The following is an 18,089-nucleotide window of genomic DNA, read 5'->3' on the forward strand; positions in this document are numbered from 1 at the left end:
TCACTAATTTGGTTTCAGTTATGTAAATGTAATAGTAACATCTTTCAGCGTTTTATAAACTGCAGCAGAGGACATCGACCCGGAGACTACGAAGAGCAAATGTCAACTCTTTGCTGTCAGTGATCCTAAATCCACCTGAAGGTCTAAAGCTGCTAAAATAAGTTAACTTACAATTTACTTTACTTTACTTTACTTTAACAACCAATAAGATCATTTCTCTACATTGTTTTAAGCTGTGTGGCTACTTGTTTAATTTATATGTTGAGAATTATGATTCAACACACTCAACTTCAGTGCAAACCATTATCTTATCCAGTGCCTTATGATGTGCCTGGTCACAAGCTAAAACTACAGTAATAAAGCCAGCTCTGCAAAGGCAGAAGAGAATACTTGTGACTGTCATTAAAGAGTCTACTGAGACTTCACATTTCGTTATGATTCACTAGGACTTATTCTCTGGTGCATACAATTTTTCATCATGCAAAGTTGTAGACTACAACAGCAATGACATCCACTAGGGGGTGGCTTATTACTCTTAAGATTGAATAAACTACAATTAGTGCAGTCAGTCACAGAAAGAATATGCTGACACCTGTCCTCCTATTATAGGGTTTCTATTTATTCAGGGTGATGGTATCATTCTAGTGTTGAAGGATTTTAAGCTGCTTTTCCACTAGTGGAATTTGATGACCCGTAAAACTGGTCAGGTTTGCTTTGCTTTCCACTGTGTTTCACAAACCGGAAGGGGTCATTGGAAAGATGACAGGCTTTGGACTTATGTGGTTTAATACAATTATATTATACAATTATAAAATAATTATACATGAACAGACAAAAAATAATTAGTCTACTTGTTTTACCAGAGCTCATATCAAGACTAGAGTAAAACTAAATTATTTTCATTACGTTTCTCACATTTACAGCTAAACAATGTAAACAGTGTGCTTCAACATTTCTTATATGAACTGGTAATCAAAGCAACGTGAACCATATTATTTATGTTATTTTGACCAAACAATTCACAACAGTCGCCATCATGGCTACATAGCAGAGAGGGAGGAACCACCAACTTATTCCCAAAGTGCAGCGGCCGCGGATGCTGTAAAGTCTATTAAGTGTGTCGATTATTGGTGTTTTTGACCAAAGCCACATTATCATATTTACAGTGTTTAATATGGTTGCTAAGGAACAATTTTCACTTCTGACCTGCCACTGTTTTTGTTCAGCACAGAGGGAAACTGAGTTTGCCAGAGAAAGGCAAATCCATGAGATCAAGGTTCGCAGATAAGAGAAGCTGTGACACACACAAACACACACACACACACACACGCACACACACACACACACACACACACACACACACACACACACACACACACACACACACACACACACACACACACACACACACACACACACACACACACACACACACACACCATTCAGAGGAAGTAGACAGATGCTTATGTCACCGGCAGAGCTGGACTATACATCCCCCACAGACAGACACACAGACTCACACACTCAATGGTTTGAGACACATTTCATCGCCCGCTATCGCTCAGCACCTCGCCACCTTTCTTCTCTTGCGCTGCGACAGAAACTCACATTGAGACAACGAACAAACCACAAAATCTGCCAGCTAGGAAGACACAGCTGAAGCGCAAGGGATTGTTCTTCACAAGATGGTGCGTACAACTTCATTTGATAAACTTGCAACTAGAGTTACTTTAGAGGGGCTAAGGTAATATTTCATGGCAGAAGGCTACTTACTACTCGAATGGTTGTTTGTTATGAGTCATTTTACAAGCTGTATGACTCATTGTGGATGGATGTTATCATTTTTCTTCCTCAAGCAGTCATTCATTCTTGTACATATTAATTGGACATTTTAACAGTTTTGTCAAGTTAGTGCATCTACAATTAGAGAGGAAAAGCTGTCATATTTACGTGTATTGTACCCTTGCATTCAACATAACCTGAAGTCATTTTAGCGATTTCTGTGCTTTTGAGTTATCCTAAAATAATGTTTGAGAACCACTACAGTATTTTAACTTTGCGTCTGATATTCAAGGCCTTTTTTTAGTCACATGTCTTCACGCATATTGTGTAAAAACAAAAATCCACAGTTAGTGTTCGCAGTTCTGGGTTTTGTGTCAGCTACATTGAGCAAGATACCTTTTGGCCTGCACTTTTCATCACACTGGAAATAGAAATCGGAGTTCCTCTTTGTTTTGTAAGGAAGACATCGCTAATTTCTGTCATTTTTCGAAAGGTCATTAACCCTCAGAAGTACTTGTGCTTAAAAATGGCATAGACATGGCTTTGTTCTCTACAGTAATTGAGAAACTAGCTGAATACCAAACTGTCCATTGGCTTAAGTATTCACACCCATTGTAGCAGTGCTCGGTTCCTTCCTACATTCCTTTCCCTCTATATACAACAGTTTTGTAATAATTATAACTTTAGTTTTAATGTTTTTTTGTTCAAACTGTTTTCGAGAGCTATTTCTTGGCCAATTTTAATTATTGGCTGTATAGCTTGCGGTTCCGTTAAGTTGTACTGTATTATGCTGCTATTCTGGGTGGTGTTTCCAGTAACTGACAGGATTTGCAGGTTTTTACAAAATTGCAACTGCAGTGCACGCATATATTTAGAGAAGCAGTATATGCAACCGATTGGTACAGAGTATATTGGGTAATTTATAGTTTACTGTGGTTGAGAAACAGAAGTACAATGAGGGAGCTTTCCTCTGTTTCTTTTCCTCTGATTTCATATTCAGCCACAGTTCAAGCTTAACATGAACACACTTTGGCACGCCACCACTGCAAGGTGTCACTGGCACCACTGAAGTGACACTCCACCCAAAATCTATCTATGTTTGAGCAGTAAATACACAACCTCAGTGTCCTGAAATTTGGTTGTTAAAAAGTACAAGTTGATGTTTTTTGCCTTCACAAATAAAATGTCAATGGCTAGCTCGACTGCTGATAGCTTAATTGCAAGCATACTTTGTGAATATGCGATGGTTTACAGTGAATTAAAATGGTGAAAAATTTTCCCAACAGAATAAAAGACCTATCAAGCCAATCCTCCAGCACCTCCACTTCTCCACTGCTCATTTATACACCAAGTACGCTGTACTATATTTTGATAAATTATGAACAATTTGCTGCTGTGGTACATGGATGCCCATATAAACTGAAGCAGCACATTTGCCATATTTTGGATGCTAGCTAAAAGAATGGGATGGGTAAGAAGTATTAATTCTGCAGAAATAGTTTAAGAAGTCCCTGAAAACATCTTTTCCATTCTGACAGGGCAGCAGATTTAGCAATTTTACACTGTACCAACCACTTAAGAATGATGACATTTAATGGTTAAGTTTGGGGAACTCAAACTACTTTGCTTGGTAAATTTTAATTTTTTTTATAATTTTAAATATTGCAAAAGTACACCGCAACAGGGTTTATTTAATTTTACATTTTTAGTCAAAACCACAAAGCAGTACAGGAGCACTTTGTGGGCTGGAAAAGGCTGCAAGTGAACATAATGTGGTTAACAATCCCATTTCCACTAAATTAACAAAACAAAGGGTAAAAACAGGTAGGTCTAGTGTTCAAATATTTTTAGGTGAGAGAATTGGTAGAAAATATTCTCAATATTCATCTTATTTATACTGATTTAAAACCCACTGAGACACCATGTGCGATATAAATGTAACGTATATAAATGAGCATGACCTGCCTTTTCCATTACTCACAAATAGTATATATGCAGATAATCCAAATCACAATAATAATAATAGCTTTTTTTTCTTCAACTGCATGGTTTGGTTTAAGTGTAAAAATCTAATTAAAACATTTATGTGACACACAGTGAGCAGAGTTTTACAGTGTATCATTATTATATGATGTCCATGGGGTTTTAACTTCCTGTTTAGCTTTACACATAACGTTTGTACTTTCCATTGTAGTTTTCCCTTACTTTTACTGCCCTGCTGCAGGAATAGCAGCCACTGTGTGTCCTAAAGGTCTTATCTGCACTTCCTGGTATGGTTTCTCTCACTCCAGTCAAACCAGATTCATTAAAATAGGTGTGGCCGCTATACAGTCAGTCCAGTCGGACATTGTGTGAAACAACTGGATTACTAATACCGGCCCTTGGGCACAGTTTGGATGCAAGCTGTGGTTATTGATGCAGCTTGGTCCTTCTGCACACTACTGCACACTCATAGGATAGACAGTCAATTACATATATTTGAATGGCTTATCAAAGCCAAAGTAGCCAATAGACTACTACTTTTTCATGGAAACACTGGATGAACAAAAATATGCATTACACTCTAAAAACATTTTGCTGCTTGGGTTCATTCAACCTCAAAAGAAGCATACTGTACATATCTTCTTCAACGACAACAACAATACTTGACAAAGGTAACTTTTTTTAATCTACACTGGGACATTTGCAGGTATATATTTAACTAACTTGTTTATGATAAAGACAAGCCAGGAGGTTGGTACAAGCTGCAGTTTGACAAGTAATAAAATACTTTATATACCGGTAGCTGTGAACTGCAATGGAGACTTGTCATCATCAATAATTGATTGGCAGTAAATGTTTTTACTCTATTTTATCGTGCTGTATAATTGACGTATTAGAGTCATTTGGTAGAATGACTCTAATACGTCAATTATACAGTAAATTATCCATCAATTTCCCAGTTTTTGTCTTTATAGGCAACAATACCCAAATAAATGCAATAGTTTAGCAGAGAAATTGCTTTTCAAATGTGGGAAACTCTAAAGTTAGAAAACTCTGATAGTTAAGTTGTTTGTTTGCAAATATTGCTTGCAAAACTCATGTTACAGAGCTTATATGTGCAATTTCTGTCATGTTTACAAGTGATTATGAAGAGCTCCTGATTGATGCATGTTTTTTTTAGTATTACCTACCTGTTGAAAAGCACTACTTTCCTGTTAAAACCAATGAGAACAACAGAAAAAAAATCCTTTACTTTTATTAGAAAGGATATTTTAGGCAGAGAAATGGATGATCTTTACCTCCTGAGCCACAAACTAGTGTGAAGTTGTTCCACGTGTTTGACGGGGATTGCGTACATAAGTGGTGTGTGAAACGTCTGGAAACAAGAGATCAAACTGTTTGTTTAAATGAGTAACCAAAGAGAAAGCACAAATTCCACTGATTGGAAATAAGAGAAGGAAAGGAAACAAGGTATTTTTTTTAAAGTTTAGCAACTTTCTGTTCCTATTTGAGCTTCTATCCTAGTCTGTTTGTGTGCATCTTTTTTCTTTATATAATAGCTTTATACTTTAGTTTTGTTCCGAAGTTTCTGTTTCTGTTTTTGTCTGTTTAAGTCAGGTATATATATTCAACCATGAACAGCTTAATTTAATTTCCACCTATTTTTTTTTCTCCAGTATATATATTTGAATGAGTTTGAATGTTTTCCTGTTTGAAGTTTTGGATTATCAAATATTAACTTTACATCGGATCCTCTTCCATTCTTTTCAGGACAACAAGGCTGATGTTAGGGCCATCAGGGCTCGCTTCCAAGCGGGTGGGCAAAGCACTGACGAAACTTCCTCTACGCCACCCGGACGTACCAAACAACCCCTGCATCCTACCCTCTCCTCTGGTCCAACCATACAGAAGAAACCTGTCTTGGAGAGCCTCTCAGGCAGCGCGATTAATACTGCTCCAAAACCAATGTTACTGAAAAACACAGTATCCTCTAAAAGTGACACAGACTCACATGAACCTAACAAAACTAAAGCCCTGGCGAGCAGGTTTGCCAACACGCAGGATGACACCAACACCAACAACAAACCGTTTAATCCTAATAAACAGCAGACACCCTTGAAGCCTCTTCTTTCACACACTCCTGCAGCTAAAGGCCTCGGACAGAAGCCTCCTCTCAACAAACCCTCCCTCAGCTCCACCCTGTCCGAACCCAAACCTGCCTTTCCTAAACCCTCTCTAGCAGCCGGATCTAAGCCCAGTTGGGTGAAAGAGGACAGTGATGGGGGTACAGCAATAACCCCCATCCCCACACCACCCAAAAAACCTAATTTGCAACAAAAACCAAGCAGCAGTGTTGCAAAATTATGGCAACAAAATGAGGACGTGGCAGGGGCGAACACAGACACTGCAAACCAGCCGTCACCTCTGGCAAACTCTACTTTTAAGCTTCCCTCCAACTTCAAGAATGCTCAGAATATGTTCAGCAAGGAGAAGGACAAGACTGAGCAGACGGACAGTGGCAGGGCCAACAAATCAACCCTCACTGCTACGAACTCCACTTCTCCTCTCAAACCTTCCGTCGGTAAAAAGCCCAGCCTGAAGAAGCCAAAAGTGTCTCCTAAAGCCAGTAGTGTTAACGGTGATGCTACTTCAGAGCCAAAGCATAAACCTCTCCCAAACAGTTTAGCTTTGGGTCTCGCTCCTGCTAAACCCAACCGACCCCCCAAAGTCAACCTGGAGAACTTTAAAAGAGGTGCTGAGGGGTCTGATGGTGGTAAGTTGGACTTGGATAACAACTTTGTTTGTGTAACAATGATACAAACACTATCAAAATGTGTATCAAACATACTGATTAATATGAGCAGTCCAATAAGTGTATTCAGTCAACGCTATTTCTATTGAAGCGTAGACACAGACACCACAAAACAGCCCAGTCTCAGATCCAAATGTGTCATATCTACATTGGTTCACAGTGCAAAATGTAGATTCATAATAATGGCTCTAAAATTGTGAGATGGCTATGTTTGAGACTTGGTTGTCAAAGAAGGAATTCATGTGATGGACTAGAAAAAGTGACAGTGTTTAGGGAGGATGTCAGGGGTGGTTGGATAGATCTAGCACATTTTCAACCAGGAGAGCCAGTGAGAAAGCAAAGATCACCATCGTTTTTTTTTTTTTTTTAAGAAACATAAGTAAACTTACATCATATATTTACATTAGGCAATGTAAATAACTTTACTTACATATGTAAAATTTCCGCAAGTAACATACTTACTTAAACCCAAACCATGATTTTTTTTCCTAAACCTAGCCACGAGGTTTTTGTACCTAAACCTAAGGCACTTTGTGTGTATTTTCTAAGACACCAGCGAGCTCTGTTGGAATGCCACATGAAAGAAAATAGAAATAGAAAAGAATAGGTCTTGAAAAACGCAGGCATCCATTATTGTGGTTGAGTTTTTTTTTAACTGTCACACATTTTGATGTGAGATCACACCTGGCTCAGTTAAACTCAAGCAAGCATCCTTCATTTAGATTCAGCAGGAAATTCTTACATTTACACATTTTGAAAGCTATAAGAACTACAGCATAATAAGGTTGGCCCCGCTTATTTTATCATCTTATTTCACCCACTGTTTGAAAAACACTATAAAAGTCCTGTCGAGGTTCCTACATTAGTGTTGCTGAACTGATTCTGATGAATATTCCCAGATGTATAAGTATTAACTCCAAAACATTGTGTTATGAACTGCTATTTTCTAATTAACTGATTACTCAACTGAAGAAGACCTTACTAAGCGAACAAACTGCAACACATATATAGAAGGGGTAATCAAACCAAGACTGCTCCTGTTGAGCATCAACAGAGCGCAGCACCATAATAATAACCCTCCTGACTACGTTTTCCAAGTTTTACCCCTCTTGAAACCCCAAAGTCACTCAAAACTCCTTGCACGGCTCATTGCGCTACATTTTCTGAACTATTTCAAGGATTTCCGTTGCCGATTTCCCAAGTTGGACACAAATTTGATGCGTGCTTTTTGCTCACGTCAATTGTTAAAAATCACAAATGCGCATGTATTACTGCTCAGAAAATGTGTGTAACACAGGTGCAGATGCTTTTTAAGTGTTGCAACTTACTTTATGTAGGTTATTGCTTCCAAACTAGTTAAATGCAACAGCTTTTTTTTAAATGGAATGAAAATCATGTTGTGGTTTAAAGAAATATATATCTTTTTTTTTTAATGCTTTTTATTATTAATCTTTCCACCTCCTAATGAAGAAGGCAATGTCTTGAACAAATGACTTGCCTTTAATTGATAGCAGATCAAACAGATGGAAAACAGAGAGTGAGGCAGAAAAGGGAAGTTTCAGGAGTGAAACTTTTGATAGCCAGCTGGGACACACATGTGGCCCCCACCGGCAGGAAGACCTCAACTATTTGGCTGCATTTACATTCATTTGTTTTCCATTTGGTATGACATGTCAGGTCCCCATGCTCCCAACCAGTGCGTAACAAATACAAAAAAATTGAACACAGCAAAAGTTGTCTGCATAATTTATTTGCAGATATACAAGCATTTAATGACATGAGCACTTTCTCGAAGCTGAGCCAGGCCCTCTCTGTCAAGAGGATTAGATAATGTGGTGCAGTAAACAGTTTGCAGGTGATGTGACTGTTCGTCTTGTTTTGTTTTCTCAAGTAAGTTTCTCTATATCACTCGCAGCGCTACTTTGGACAGACGTTCTTAACACATTTCAGAAGTGAGAAAAACAACGTGCCTCACAAGTCAGTGTGGTTTTAGTGTTGTTAGCTATGATTAGTCTGCAGTTGTTGACTTGGCCATACTTGGCTATAGGTTATCTGACCAAATGGCAACCCATCAAACTTCTGCTTGTATGTGATGTAAAGCATTAATAAGGTCCGTCTTTTATGTGTTTATATAGTATGTAAATTTCAATATCGGACATTCCCTCAAAAATTAGTGCAAGTTTAACAGCTGCTGTTGTTCAGAGCTTCAGATAAGAGGCCGGAGTCACGGAAACCCACTTGGTTCCTCTATTTGCACCGAGCCAACTTCCCTGTCCAGTTTCTCCTTTCTCCTCCCCCCCTCGCTCTTTGCCCTGACAGCTGAGTTTGCTTCACCAAATGGGGAAGTAAGTTCCAGCAAACAGGGATCGTTTCGAATCAAAGGCTCAATTTCTCGACACACACACCTGATCTGAATTTATATCCAACCAAATGTGAAAAACGAGTGTTGGCTGAAATTCATCAGAAAACATAGGCAAATACCAGAAGACAGAAAACAAAATGAGAGAAAAATACTTTTTTGATAGAGAAATATATGATTATTTAGGGACTTTTGTTACTTAAATCACAGCGTCAGGCTCTGTGACTCAACTGTGCTTTTACAAATTTTGTTTGTGAACACTGAGCTTTTCCTTTCTTCCTTGGGCTTTGCTCTCCTCTCCTTTAATATTAACTTGCATAAAGTTTTAAGGGTTCATTTAGTATGCCCTGACTATTTCATGGGTGTTTTTAGGTGCACCCCATGTGATTGGTCTAATTAAGTGTTCTGAAACCTTTTTGAACTTGGTGGTGAGGCTGCGCAATCAAATAGATTTAAGTATTTTCAGCCACATATTGTACATAAACACATTTGAGGTACTTGTTATTGAACAGTTCCATTTGTGTTACTTTATATTTCCACTCAAATACAAACTCTCTTTTGTAAAAGAAAATGCATTTTACTCCACTACCTTAATCTGAAATGAGTTACTTTTCACATTGTAATTTCACATACAAAACAATAAAATAGGACGAGCTGTTTAAAGCTGACACATATTTCATTCTCATAATTTATTTATCTGCTAATTATTTTATCAATATTCTTTTAATTGATCGATATGACAATTGTAAAAGAAAAAAATAGTACTTTAAAGTACATTTTGCCAGCATACTACAAATACAGGACTTTTACCTGTAATGGAGTATTTGTCAGTTGTTGTATTGTTTGTTGGGATTTGCCTGTTTTTTTTTTGTTTTTGTTTTTTGCATGGACAACAAAAAAGTTTTCCTTCTGGGGATTGATAAAGTTATCTGTCCAACTATTTATCTATATATACACTATATATATTAAACAGTCATTGGAGGGCAGCGGCAAAGACACGTAAACTACATTCGGTTTACATTCGTTTTCATTACAGGTCCTGGTTTTAAGAAACCCATCATCCCAACTCCTCTGACCTCTCAGCCCAGTAACCATAGCAACCATGCGACCCAACCCCCTCCGACTTCAGTGCCCAGCCTCCCCCCACGACACCCCGGTAGCATGTGAGTCACACATTCACACACACGATCACACAAGCATTCTGGTAAATGATAGTGTCTACTTTTTGAGTAAAGCTTCGACAGTTAACGACAGCTTCTATATGACGTCTCTGTGCTCCTCAGGAACCAGCAAGAAGACTTTTATGATGATATTGATGAATTGAACAGCGCTCCTCCACCTCTGCCACCATCTGCAGGTTCAATTATAGTTACTATTTAATAAAATGTGATGTGTCATGAGTCACGACCAACACATTGCAAGAAGCTTATTGTGTAATTACAACAGGAAGACAGAAAAGCACAGTGAGATGCTGCACTTTGTATCATATTCACATGTTAGAAGACACATGAAATGAACTGTTAGTCAGGATATCCTGCCAGTGTATAGCCTGTATTACTTCTTGTCGCTACATTTGGTGGGTCACTTGCATATTATATCTGGCTTTAAGTAAGTTTCTGTGGACAACTGTCTCGATAGTATCATTTAGTTCTCAGAATATATATAAAGAAGAAAGATATATACATATAAGATGCTTATGCATAAAATACTACAAATAAGTCAGACCATGATGACGTTAGCTATTCCAAAAGGATAAAATTGCCTAATAATGTTGCTTCATTGTCTCTCTTCTGCAGGTCACCCGAGCCAGAGAGCAAAGGTGAGACATGCTGAATAAATTTCATTAACATAAGTCCAGATTTGCATGAAGGTAGATGTGAAGATGTACATACACATAAAGATAAGCATGAAGACAGTAGCAGTTTAAAGTGAAACCACACAGCAACAGAATCACTTGTTATTTGTGTCATCTCTACCCAGGAGGAAAATGATGATGATAATGGTGATGATGATGATGGGGAGATGTATGAGGACCTTGATGAAAGATGGTGAGAGGATGCTGTACATTAAACCTTTACCCGTTAATCCCACACATCACTAAAGCTAAATCTGATTTCATTTAAATAGTTTCTCGGTATACAGTATGAATTGAATACTAGGGTTTTTATTGAATAGACCTAATCAGGAACTTTGCAGGAAGTAGGTCTGTTTAGATCCAAAGATGAAAATCTCTGGCACAACCTTTTGACTCTTCACTGATTTTAATAGTTTTAATCTGTACGATTTTTAGCAAGTGTTGGTTTGGAGCTCAGATCAGTTGTGCTCATGTCTAACTTTACCAACACTACTCTCTGGTGGTTGTTTTGCGACACTACAAGATGTCTCTTATTCTCACTGCTGTATTTTTAATGATTTAAAATTAAGCAGCAGAAAAACTTCAGGAAATTAAAACCAAGTTAAAACGGTTATCATTTCATATTGAAGTACAAACAGCTTTTTAACATTAGTTACGTATGTAAAATAAATTGTGTAGTCTACCAAGGCAACCTGCATCTTGCATGTGCAGCTGTTTATCTATCAATCTCTTAAAACCTACCATGATTTAAAAAAAAAAAAAAATTTTCTGTCTGTTGCCAACTCCTTGGTTTCAAAAGGGAAGCGGTTGAACAAAAACAGGAGAAGAAGAAAGAGAAGGACGAGAAAGAGGAGAAAAAACGACTGGAGGCTGAGAGGAAGGAGCAGAAGGAACGTGACAAGAAGGAACAAGATGCCAAAAAGAAATTCAAAGTGAGTGACCAAACCTGCTCAAACTCCTAAAAGGAATAATTCGGGGAATACGCTTTCTTACTGAGAGTTTGATGAGAAGATCAACACCATTATCATTTCTCTAGACAAAGTTTTTTTTTCATCTGTGTGCATTTGCATTTCTGTCTGTGTGTGCTTGTGTGTGTTAGTTGGTTGGACCGCTGGAGGTCATTCACCAAGGAAAGGCTTGCGTGGATTGCCGAGGCAGTAAGACAGACCTTGCTCTGAAGCAGGGAGACTGTGTGGACATCATCCGCGTGCAGGGCAACCCAGAGGGGAAATGGTTGGGACGGTCGCAGGATGGATCAAGTACGTACTAAATATACCCTTCGTTGTTCTCATTGTCTTCACTTATCTTTGCCTCGGCAGTGAAGCAAGTTCTTGACTTGACATCTTTCATCTGTCCTGACGTTCTTTCAGTCTCACCTGTGAAAACAACACAAAACAGTGAATTCCCCCTAATTGTTCTGCACTATCGTCTATTCTCACTTTTCCTTAATTTGTCAACATTTCAGCTACAAAGCAGCAGTCAGTTATAGACAATTAGACAACATGGGGGTAATAAATCACACCAAGATTTAATTTTGCTCTTACAGTTGGCTACGTGAAGACCACTTCAGTGGAAATTGACTTTAACACGCTGAAGAATTCTCAAGCTCAGCAGGCGTATGACCCGGAGGTCTACGATGACATTGATGTTGTGTCTTCTGACAACAGGTACCAATATTCTAACTCAACATCAGTTATTTGCACGGACAAGTTGCACTTTTGTAAAAATGGAGACAAGAGAAATGTGGTGCACCATTGCTTCCAGATGTGTTTTTTCTGACCGTGAATTACTTCAAGACACATAACAAAAACAGAAATTGGACATTAACTGTTAAATCTTTCCCTTTTTCTTGAAAAATCAAAGTTTGGTATAATTAATAGCACTAAATACTAGTGTCTATGAACCTTGTGGCTACTGGAGCACCCATGAGTCACTTTATAGCGACTTTACAATAGGATTGATTCAAAATGTTAAAGAAATAGTTTGACATTTTCAGATTTTGAATTGCAGAATGAATTGGACACTTACCAGCAGAATTCAAAGTTTTATTCAGCATTACTCTGTGGGACCCGCTGAGTGCTCTTTGAAAACATTTCAGTGCATTTGCATCTTATAGTTGCAAAATAGTTTCACTTTTGAAACCACACTTCTCCAGTTTATTGTGAGAAATGAAAGTCAGCACAATTTCATTGCTAATATCTCACATTCCTCTCTCTCTACAGTGTATTCAAGGGACCAGGAGGTACTCTTTTATAATAATACATTTCATTTTAATATATTAAATCACATTTGGTTAACGTCAGGTTGCGTCACTACAATAAAACATGTTGTATGCTTTTTTTGTTGTCTTGTAGTTGTCCTGCCCCCGCCGCCAGAAGACGGAGAAATATATGATGATGTTGTTGATCCAAATCTGGAAGTCAGGTGGGAACTGATTTAGTTATTTACAAGGAACATAGAGAATTTGTGTTACAGTACAATATCCTTAACCTCGTCTATAAACAATAAACACTGAACACTTATGTTAAATGGAGAAAGATACACAGGAAAGATTAAAAAAAAAAAGAAAAAAAAAGAAAAAGAAATGCAAGTCTTTTTATCATTGGTTGGCTTTCTAGTCCCGTTGACCCCAGGTCTTCTCCTGTGAAGCCCCGTGGCTTCCTGCGGATGTTTGACCGAAACAGACGTCCATCCAGCTCTAAAGTGTAAAATACACTCAGTAGTAAGACTGATCGCAGATCTTCTGTCCCCCTAATCTTTCAGCCGTCACTCCCCTTTAATATCTCAACACTTTCTCTAAGATGATGTTGAATGCTGATTTTCTTCCCAGATCAGCATCAGATCAACCACTTCACCTCTGTCTGAATAACAATTTGATTACTGCAGTCTGACAGACTGAAGTCTAACAGTGATGTTTCTATGTCTACGTTTGATTACTGATCATCTGTAATTTTACTAATCATCACAAGTAATTTGCATGTGTGCGATTGCTATATTACGGCAAAATCAAAGCATTAACTGTGCCACGAAATACATGTTTTAACAAGAGTACTAATTAAAATATTTTGTCATTCATTAACATGATTGCTGATTTGGGCTACTTTAAATCATATTAACAGACTTTTGATTAATGATATTGTAAGGATCTGAACTATAATAATTTTTTCTTCTGTCGTGCCAGACTGCCTCCACCCAGCCAGTTTACTGCAGAGGGAAACTCAGGTATCGCACACTTTCGTCATTCCACTTTGTTTTAAATTGATATTTGAAGAAGAAATAATTGCTTTGTTCGCTAACTTCAATGATTAAAGCAAGATTAACCATTGACAGAAGACAAAACGTATTCTTCTTTTAACAAATAAAGAAATTATAAGCATTAAAACACACTCCTGCTCAGTTCAACACTCAGAGTGGGTTTGCTACTAACAGGTTTTCCTGGTCTGGTATGACCTGGGGTTCATAGTTAGCTGATGTCAGCCAGCTTGAGATACATTTTGTTGTATAACAAAACCCGTACAGAGCCAATTTGCTGTTTTTAGAATACCTCTGTGCTTGTAGTCTTTACCATTATATACTTTGTATCACTGTCTGATTTAATTTCTGCCTCTGTTCATACAGATCATCTCAGAGAAGCAATTGATGAGGATATATATGATGATGTGGACTCTCAAAATGTGCCTCCCCTTCCTCCTTTAAGCAGGTACAACGACATCAATCTATCAAATATGAATTCCAAACAGGTTGGATGCATAATTGTAAATGTGTTAGTCCAGTTGTTGTTGCTTTCTCCTCTTACTCATGTTTGTTTTTCTGTCAAGCCTTCCAGTCATGAAAGACAGAAGCAGGGCCGAAGAAATGGACCCAAAGAAGCAGAAAAAGTTTGAGAAGGAGGAGAAGGAATTCAGGAAAAAGTTTAAAGTTTGTCACTTATATACTTTAACCACACTTATCATATCAGTCATCTTACTGCCTGTACAATCACACCTGCTTTCATTAATGGCTTTATGTGATATTTGAATTGAAAATGTAATTTCCAATTTTTTTTCAGTATGAAGGGGAGATAAAGATGCTGTACGAGGTGACCATCCTCCACACACTTACCAATAAGAAGTGGAGCGGTAAAGAGCTGCCAGTAAGAGCAGGGGAGAGACTTGACGTCATTGTTAAAGCTGTGGATAACAAACTCATCTGTCGGAATGAGGACGGCAAGTGTGAGTGTCTATTTACTTGTTTGTGGTGGTTAATCAAATATACCCAGCATTCTCCCAAGCACCTGATCACGTTTAACAAATCCTGCTGCCTTTTTTCATTCTTTGCACTACAAACTTGTAAAAATCTGCGTATCAACTCGAAACTCTGTGTTTTACAGTTGGTTATGTTTCAACCAGCCACATTGAAATGGAGTAAGTACGACAAACATTCACACACACACACACACTAAGAGAGAGAGAATAAACAATATGCTGTCTGTACTGATCGATTTGTTTTTGTTTACAGTGATGGAGATATCTATGATGATATTGGAGATGGTATGTTTAATCATCATTATTATTTCATTAAGAAATTTCAGCATAGAAAACTAAAATCACCCTTTGGGAGGAAGATTCTCTTTTAATCAGTATTATATTTTCTTTTCAGACTGCATCTACGACAATGATTAAGAAAGAAGAATCCTGCACTGGCCTTATTGTTTTACACAGCTACTGCTCATTTTATTGTTTTATTTATTATGTTCACTGAGGATATACATTCGGAGTTGCTGTGACCTTAACCTGACAATCGGACTGAATTCCTATTTAATTTTCAACTCATTATATATTCATTAATATCAGAGGATTTGAAAGAATTGGACGTGCAGTTGGCAATTCAAACATCTGGAGGCAGGCAAGCTTTAAGTCCTTTGAACAATGCAATACTTTTAAAGTTTTCTCCCCAAAAAAATACAGCAAAACAAAACTTTTTAAAGTGGTCATATTATTTGGAGCACCTCAGCAAAGTGAAAGGATTTTTTTTTTGGAACAACAGTATTTGAATATTTCTGTTTAAGTTTTCTGCATTTTTTCCTAGTTTAGACTGCCTTTAAATACTCCACAGCATTGTATTTAGATCTATACTTCTATTATTTAACAGGATTATAAGAATAGCTGCAGTGTATGCTTAAATTAATAACCATTACTTGCTCTTTTCCTTGTAACTGATGTCCACAATACGATGTGTATGTACATTGCATTGCTACCTGTGTGACTGGCCAAAAATGTAACTGCTTTTAGGCTATGTTTCCAAATATAGACTAAACAACTGTGCTTCTGACATACTCTAGATAATATCATAAAATACACACTTTTTTTTCCATCTTCTCCAGTTATTAAAGTAAGAGCATCCCTGTTATAAAGTGAAGAAAGAGAATGCTCCTGTTCTATAAAGAGACTCTTTGCTTCTCATGCCAATATGCACTCTTGTGTGATGCCAGGAAACTGGAGGGATATGCGTGTGTCAGTGCATGATGTGTGCATGGCAAAATAAATAAAATGGATGAACAATAAAATGACTGAGGAATTTACCACAATTCAACACCTCATGGCGGCTTTCTCTGTGGAGCTCTTGCTCAAGAAGGGAATGAGCGATCTCTGGTGGCAGCCATCAGGAAGTACAACAATTGCAAAGCACATTGAGATTTGAATTTTGATCACAAGTCTACTGCTGGTTCAATAGAGAGATAAGACCTAATACCACAGTGAAAAACAGTCTTAGTGTACTTACCCAGCGGCGCTGTTTTTACAGACTTGTATCTATGTCTTCATAAAACCACCACCAAAGGATATTCAATGTATTATCATCATGGAGGACTGAAGAAACCAGAAAATATTCAAATTTAGGAAGGTAGAACCAGAAAATTAGAGAATTTTCTTCATTCAAAAATTACTTAAAAGAATTTGTCGAACTAATTATTGTTGCTTTTATGAAAAATGTAGGGGAAAATGTTAAATAAATTGGGGACTGAGAATCATCACTTTTGAAAACAGCTCAGACCCAATAAATATACCGTTTACGTTATACAGACACATACATTACACAGTATACAGTGTATTTATTGTCATTGAGCTGTTGGGGTCAGTCCCTTGACTGTACAAAAGTGTACCATTTAAAAACTGATGCTTTCTGCTGCCAAGTTTGAACAGGAACCTTGTTTAAATAAGGGATATTTCGAGCCCACCAACCCTCTTGCATAAGGGATTTGCAATATTTCCCCTTATCTGACTAATACACAACAGATATTGACGTGTAAACCTAGTTCAATTATTCTGTGTAATAAAACTGAATTTGTTCAATAAACTTAAATGAGTAAGATAATGTTACTTTTTGTGAACAAATTGTAAAAAAATAAAATAAAAAAAATAATAAAAAAAGGACCAGTGGCATGCGGTGTTGTAAATAAAATTTAAAAAAAACAAAAACAAAAAAAAAACATTTCAGCTACATACTTTCAATAACTATTTATTTGTTTGTTCGTGTTGTTAACTGTGTAAGCACCTTTACCTTGTAAAAGACGGTGAATCCATTCTAAAATTGGGTTCGTGCCTTTTGGCTATCCTTTCTTTGGCCAATATAAGGAAGAGGAAAAAAAAAAAAAAAAAAAAAAAAACGACACATATTTGCACGTCCGCTTCAAATTCTTCCTGTCAAGTGGGGGAAAAAAAAGTACTTCCGCTGCAACCGGAAATCATTGTTTCGCTTCATCATGGTTCCGCCAGTCGCAGTGTCGCCGCTTATCAAGGTAATAATACAAATTATTTATCGTGAAGATTGCCGTCATTGTGAACTTAAATGGGAGAAATGTATTATTAAAAAACACCAACATCCTTCTCAATACATGCAGATTTGCTAACTGTCCGTTAATGGTAGTTCTTGTAGCCGTGCTTGTGATTCCGAGCAATGACATTGAGAGGTGAACTTTTCTTCCCCAAACACCCGGAAAGCATCTTTCACATATTTCTGATACATATCGCTATCTTTACTAACTATTTGTTGCGCTACAGTGAGTTATATCGGTTACAATTTAGTGCGTTTTAACATGAAAGGTCAGAGACTACCTGGACTTCGCTCCTGTCACGGCTACTTTGTCGCAGTTTAATTACGATTATATGTTATTCTGTTAAACGGTGACCACTTCCTGAATACTGTTAAATACTAAGCTGCAGAAAACATCAGAAACGTTGTCAAGTATTGTCGAAAAGCGGAAAACTCGTGCACCGTTAAATAAAATTAAAAAAAACAATTATTTTTTTTCAGCAGCTCAT

General features: G+C 37.4%; 2 protein-coding genes across 4 annotated transcripts in view; one reads left to right on the plus strand and one right to left on the minus strand.

Moving 5' to 3' along the window:
- The window catches only part of lhx6a (LIM homeobox 6a), a 243,623-nt gene that overhangs the window by 119,125 nt on the left and 106,409 nt on the right, over positions 1–18,089 (minus strand). The window lies entirely within an intron of this gene.
- Positions 1,469–17,116, plus strand: fyb1b (FYN binding protein 1 b). Of its 3 annotated transcripts, XM_069702980.1 has the most exons (19): positions 1,471–1,688; positions 5,536–6,538; positions 9,973–10,099; positions 10,220–10,293; positions 10,733–10,755; positions 10,917–10,984; positions 11,591–11,723; positions 11,891–12,050; positions 12,338–12,458; positions 13,014–13,033; positions 13,146–13,215; positions 13,410–13,496; positions 13,973–14,013; positions 14,410–14,491; positions 14,610–14,709; positions 14,840–15,002; positions 15,161–15,194; positions 15,289–15,320; positions 15,430–17,116. In XM_069702980.1, exons 1-19 carry the CDS (start codon positions 1,686–1,688, stop codon positions 15,450–15,452), a joined length of 2,364 nt encoding a protein of 787 aa, XP_069559081.1. In that variant the 5' UTR covers positions 1,471–1,685; the 3' UTR covers positions 15,453–17,116. The 3 variants fall into 3 exon arrangements, 2 of the variants coding, with proteins under 2 accessions (XP_069559081.1, XP_069559091.1); XM_069702990.1 differs by lacking the exon at positions 13,410–13,496 and having other exon boundaries at positions 1,472–1,688; positions 15,430–17,115; XR_011311081.1 differs by lacking the exons at positions 14,610–14,709; positions 14,840–15,002; positions 15,161–15,194; positions 15,289–15,320; positions 15,430–17,116 and having other exon boundaries at positions 1,469–1,688; positions 13,410–13,513; positions 14,410–14,427.

Source organism: Brachyistius frenatus, unplaced genomic scaffold (genome assembly GCF_029030835.1).
Source record: "Brachyistius frenatus isolate BFR_SWC_R1_liver_20210118 unplaced genomic scaffold, ASM2903083v1 Contig_3, whole genome shotgun sequence".
Lineage (NCBI taxonomy): Eukaryota > Metazoa > Chordata > Actinopteri > Embiotocidae > Brachyistius > Brachyistius frenatus.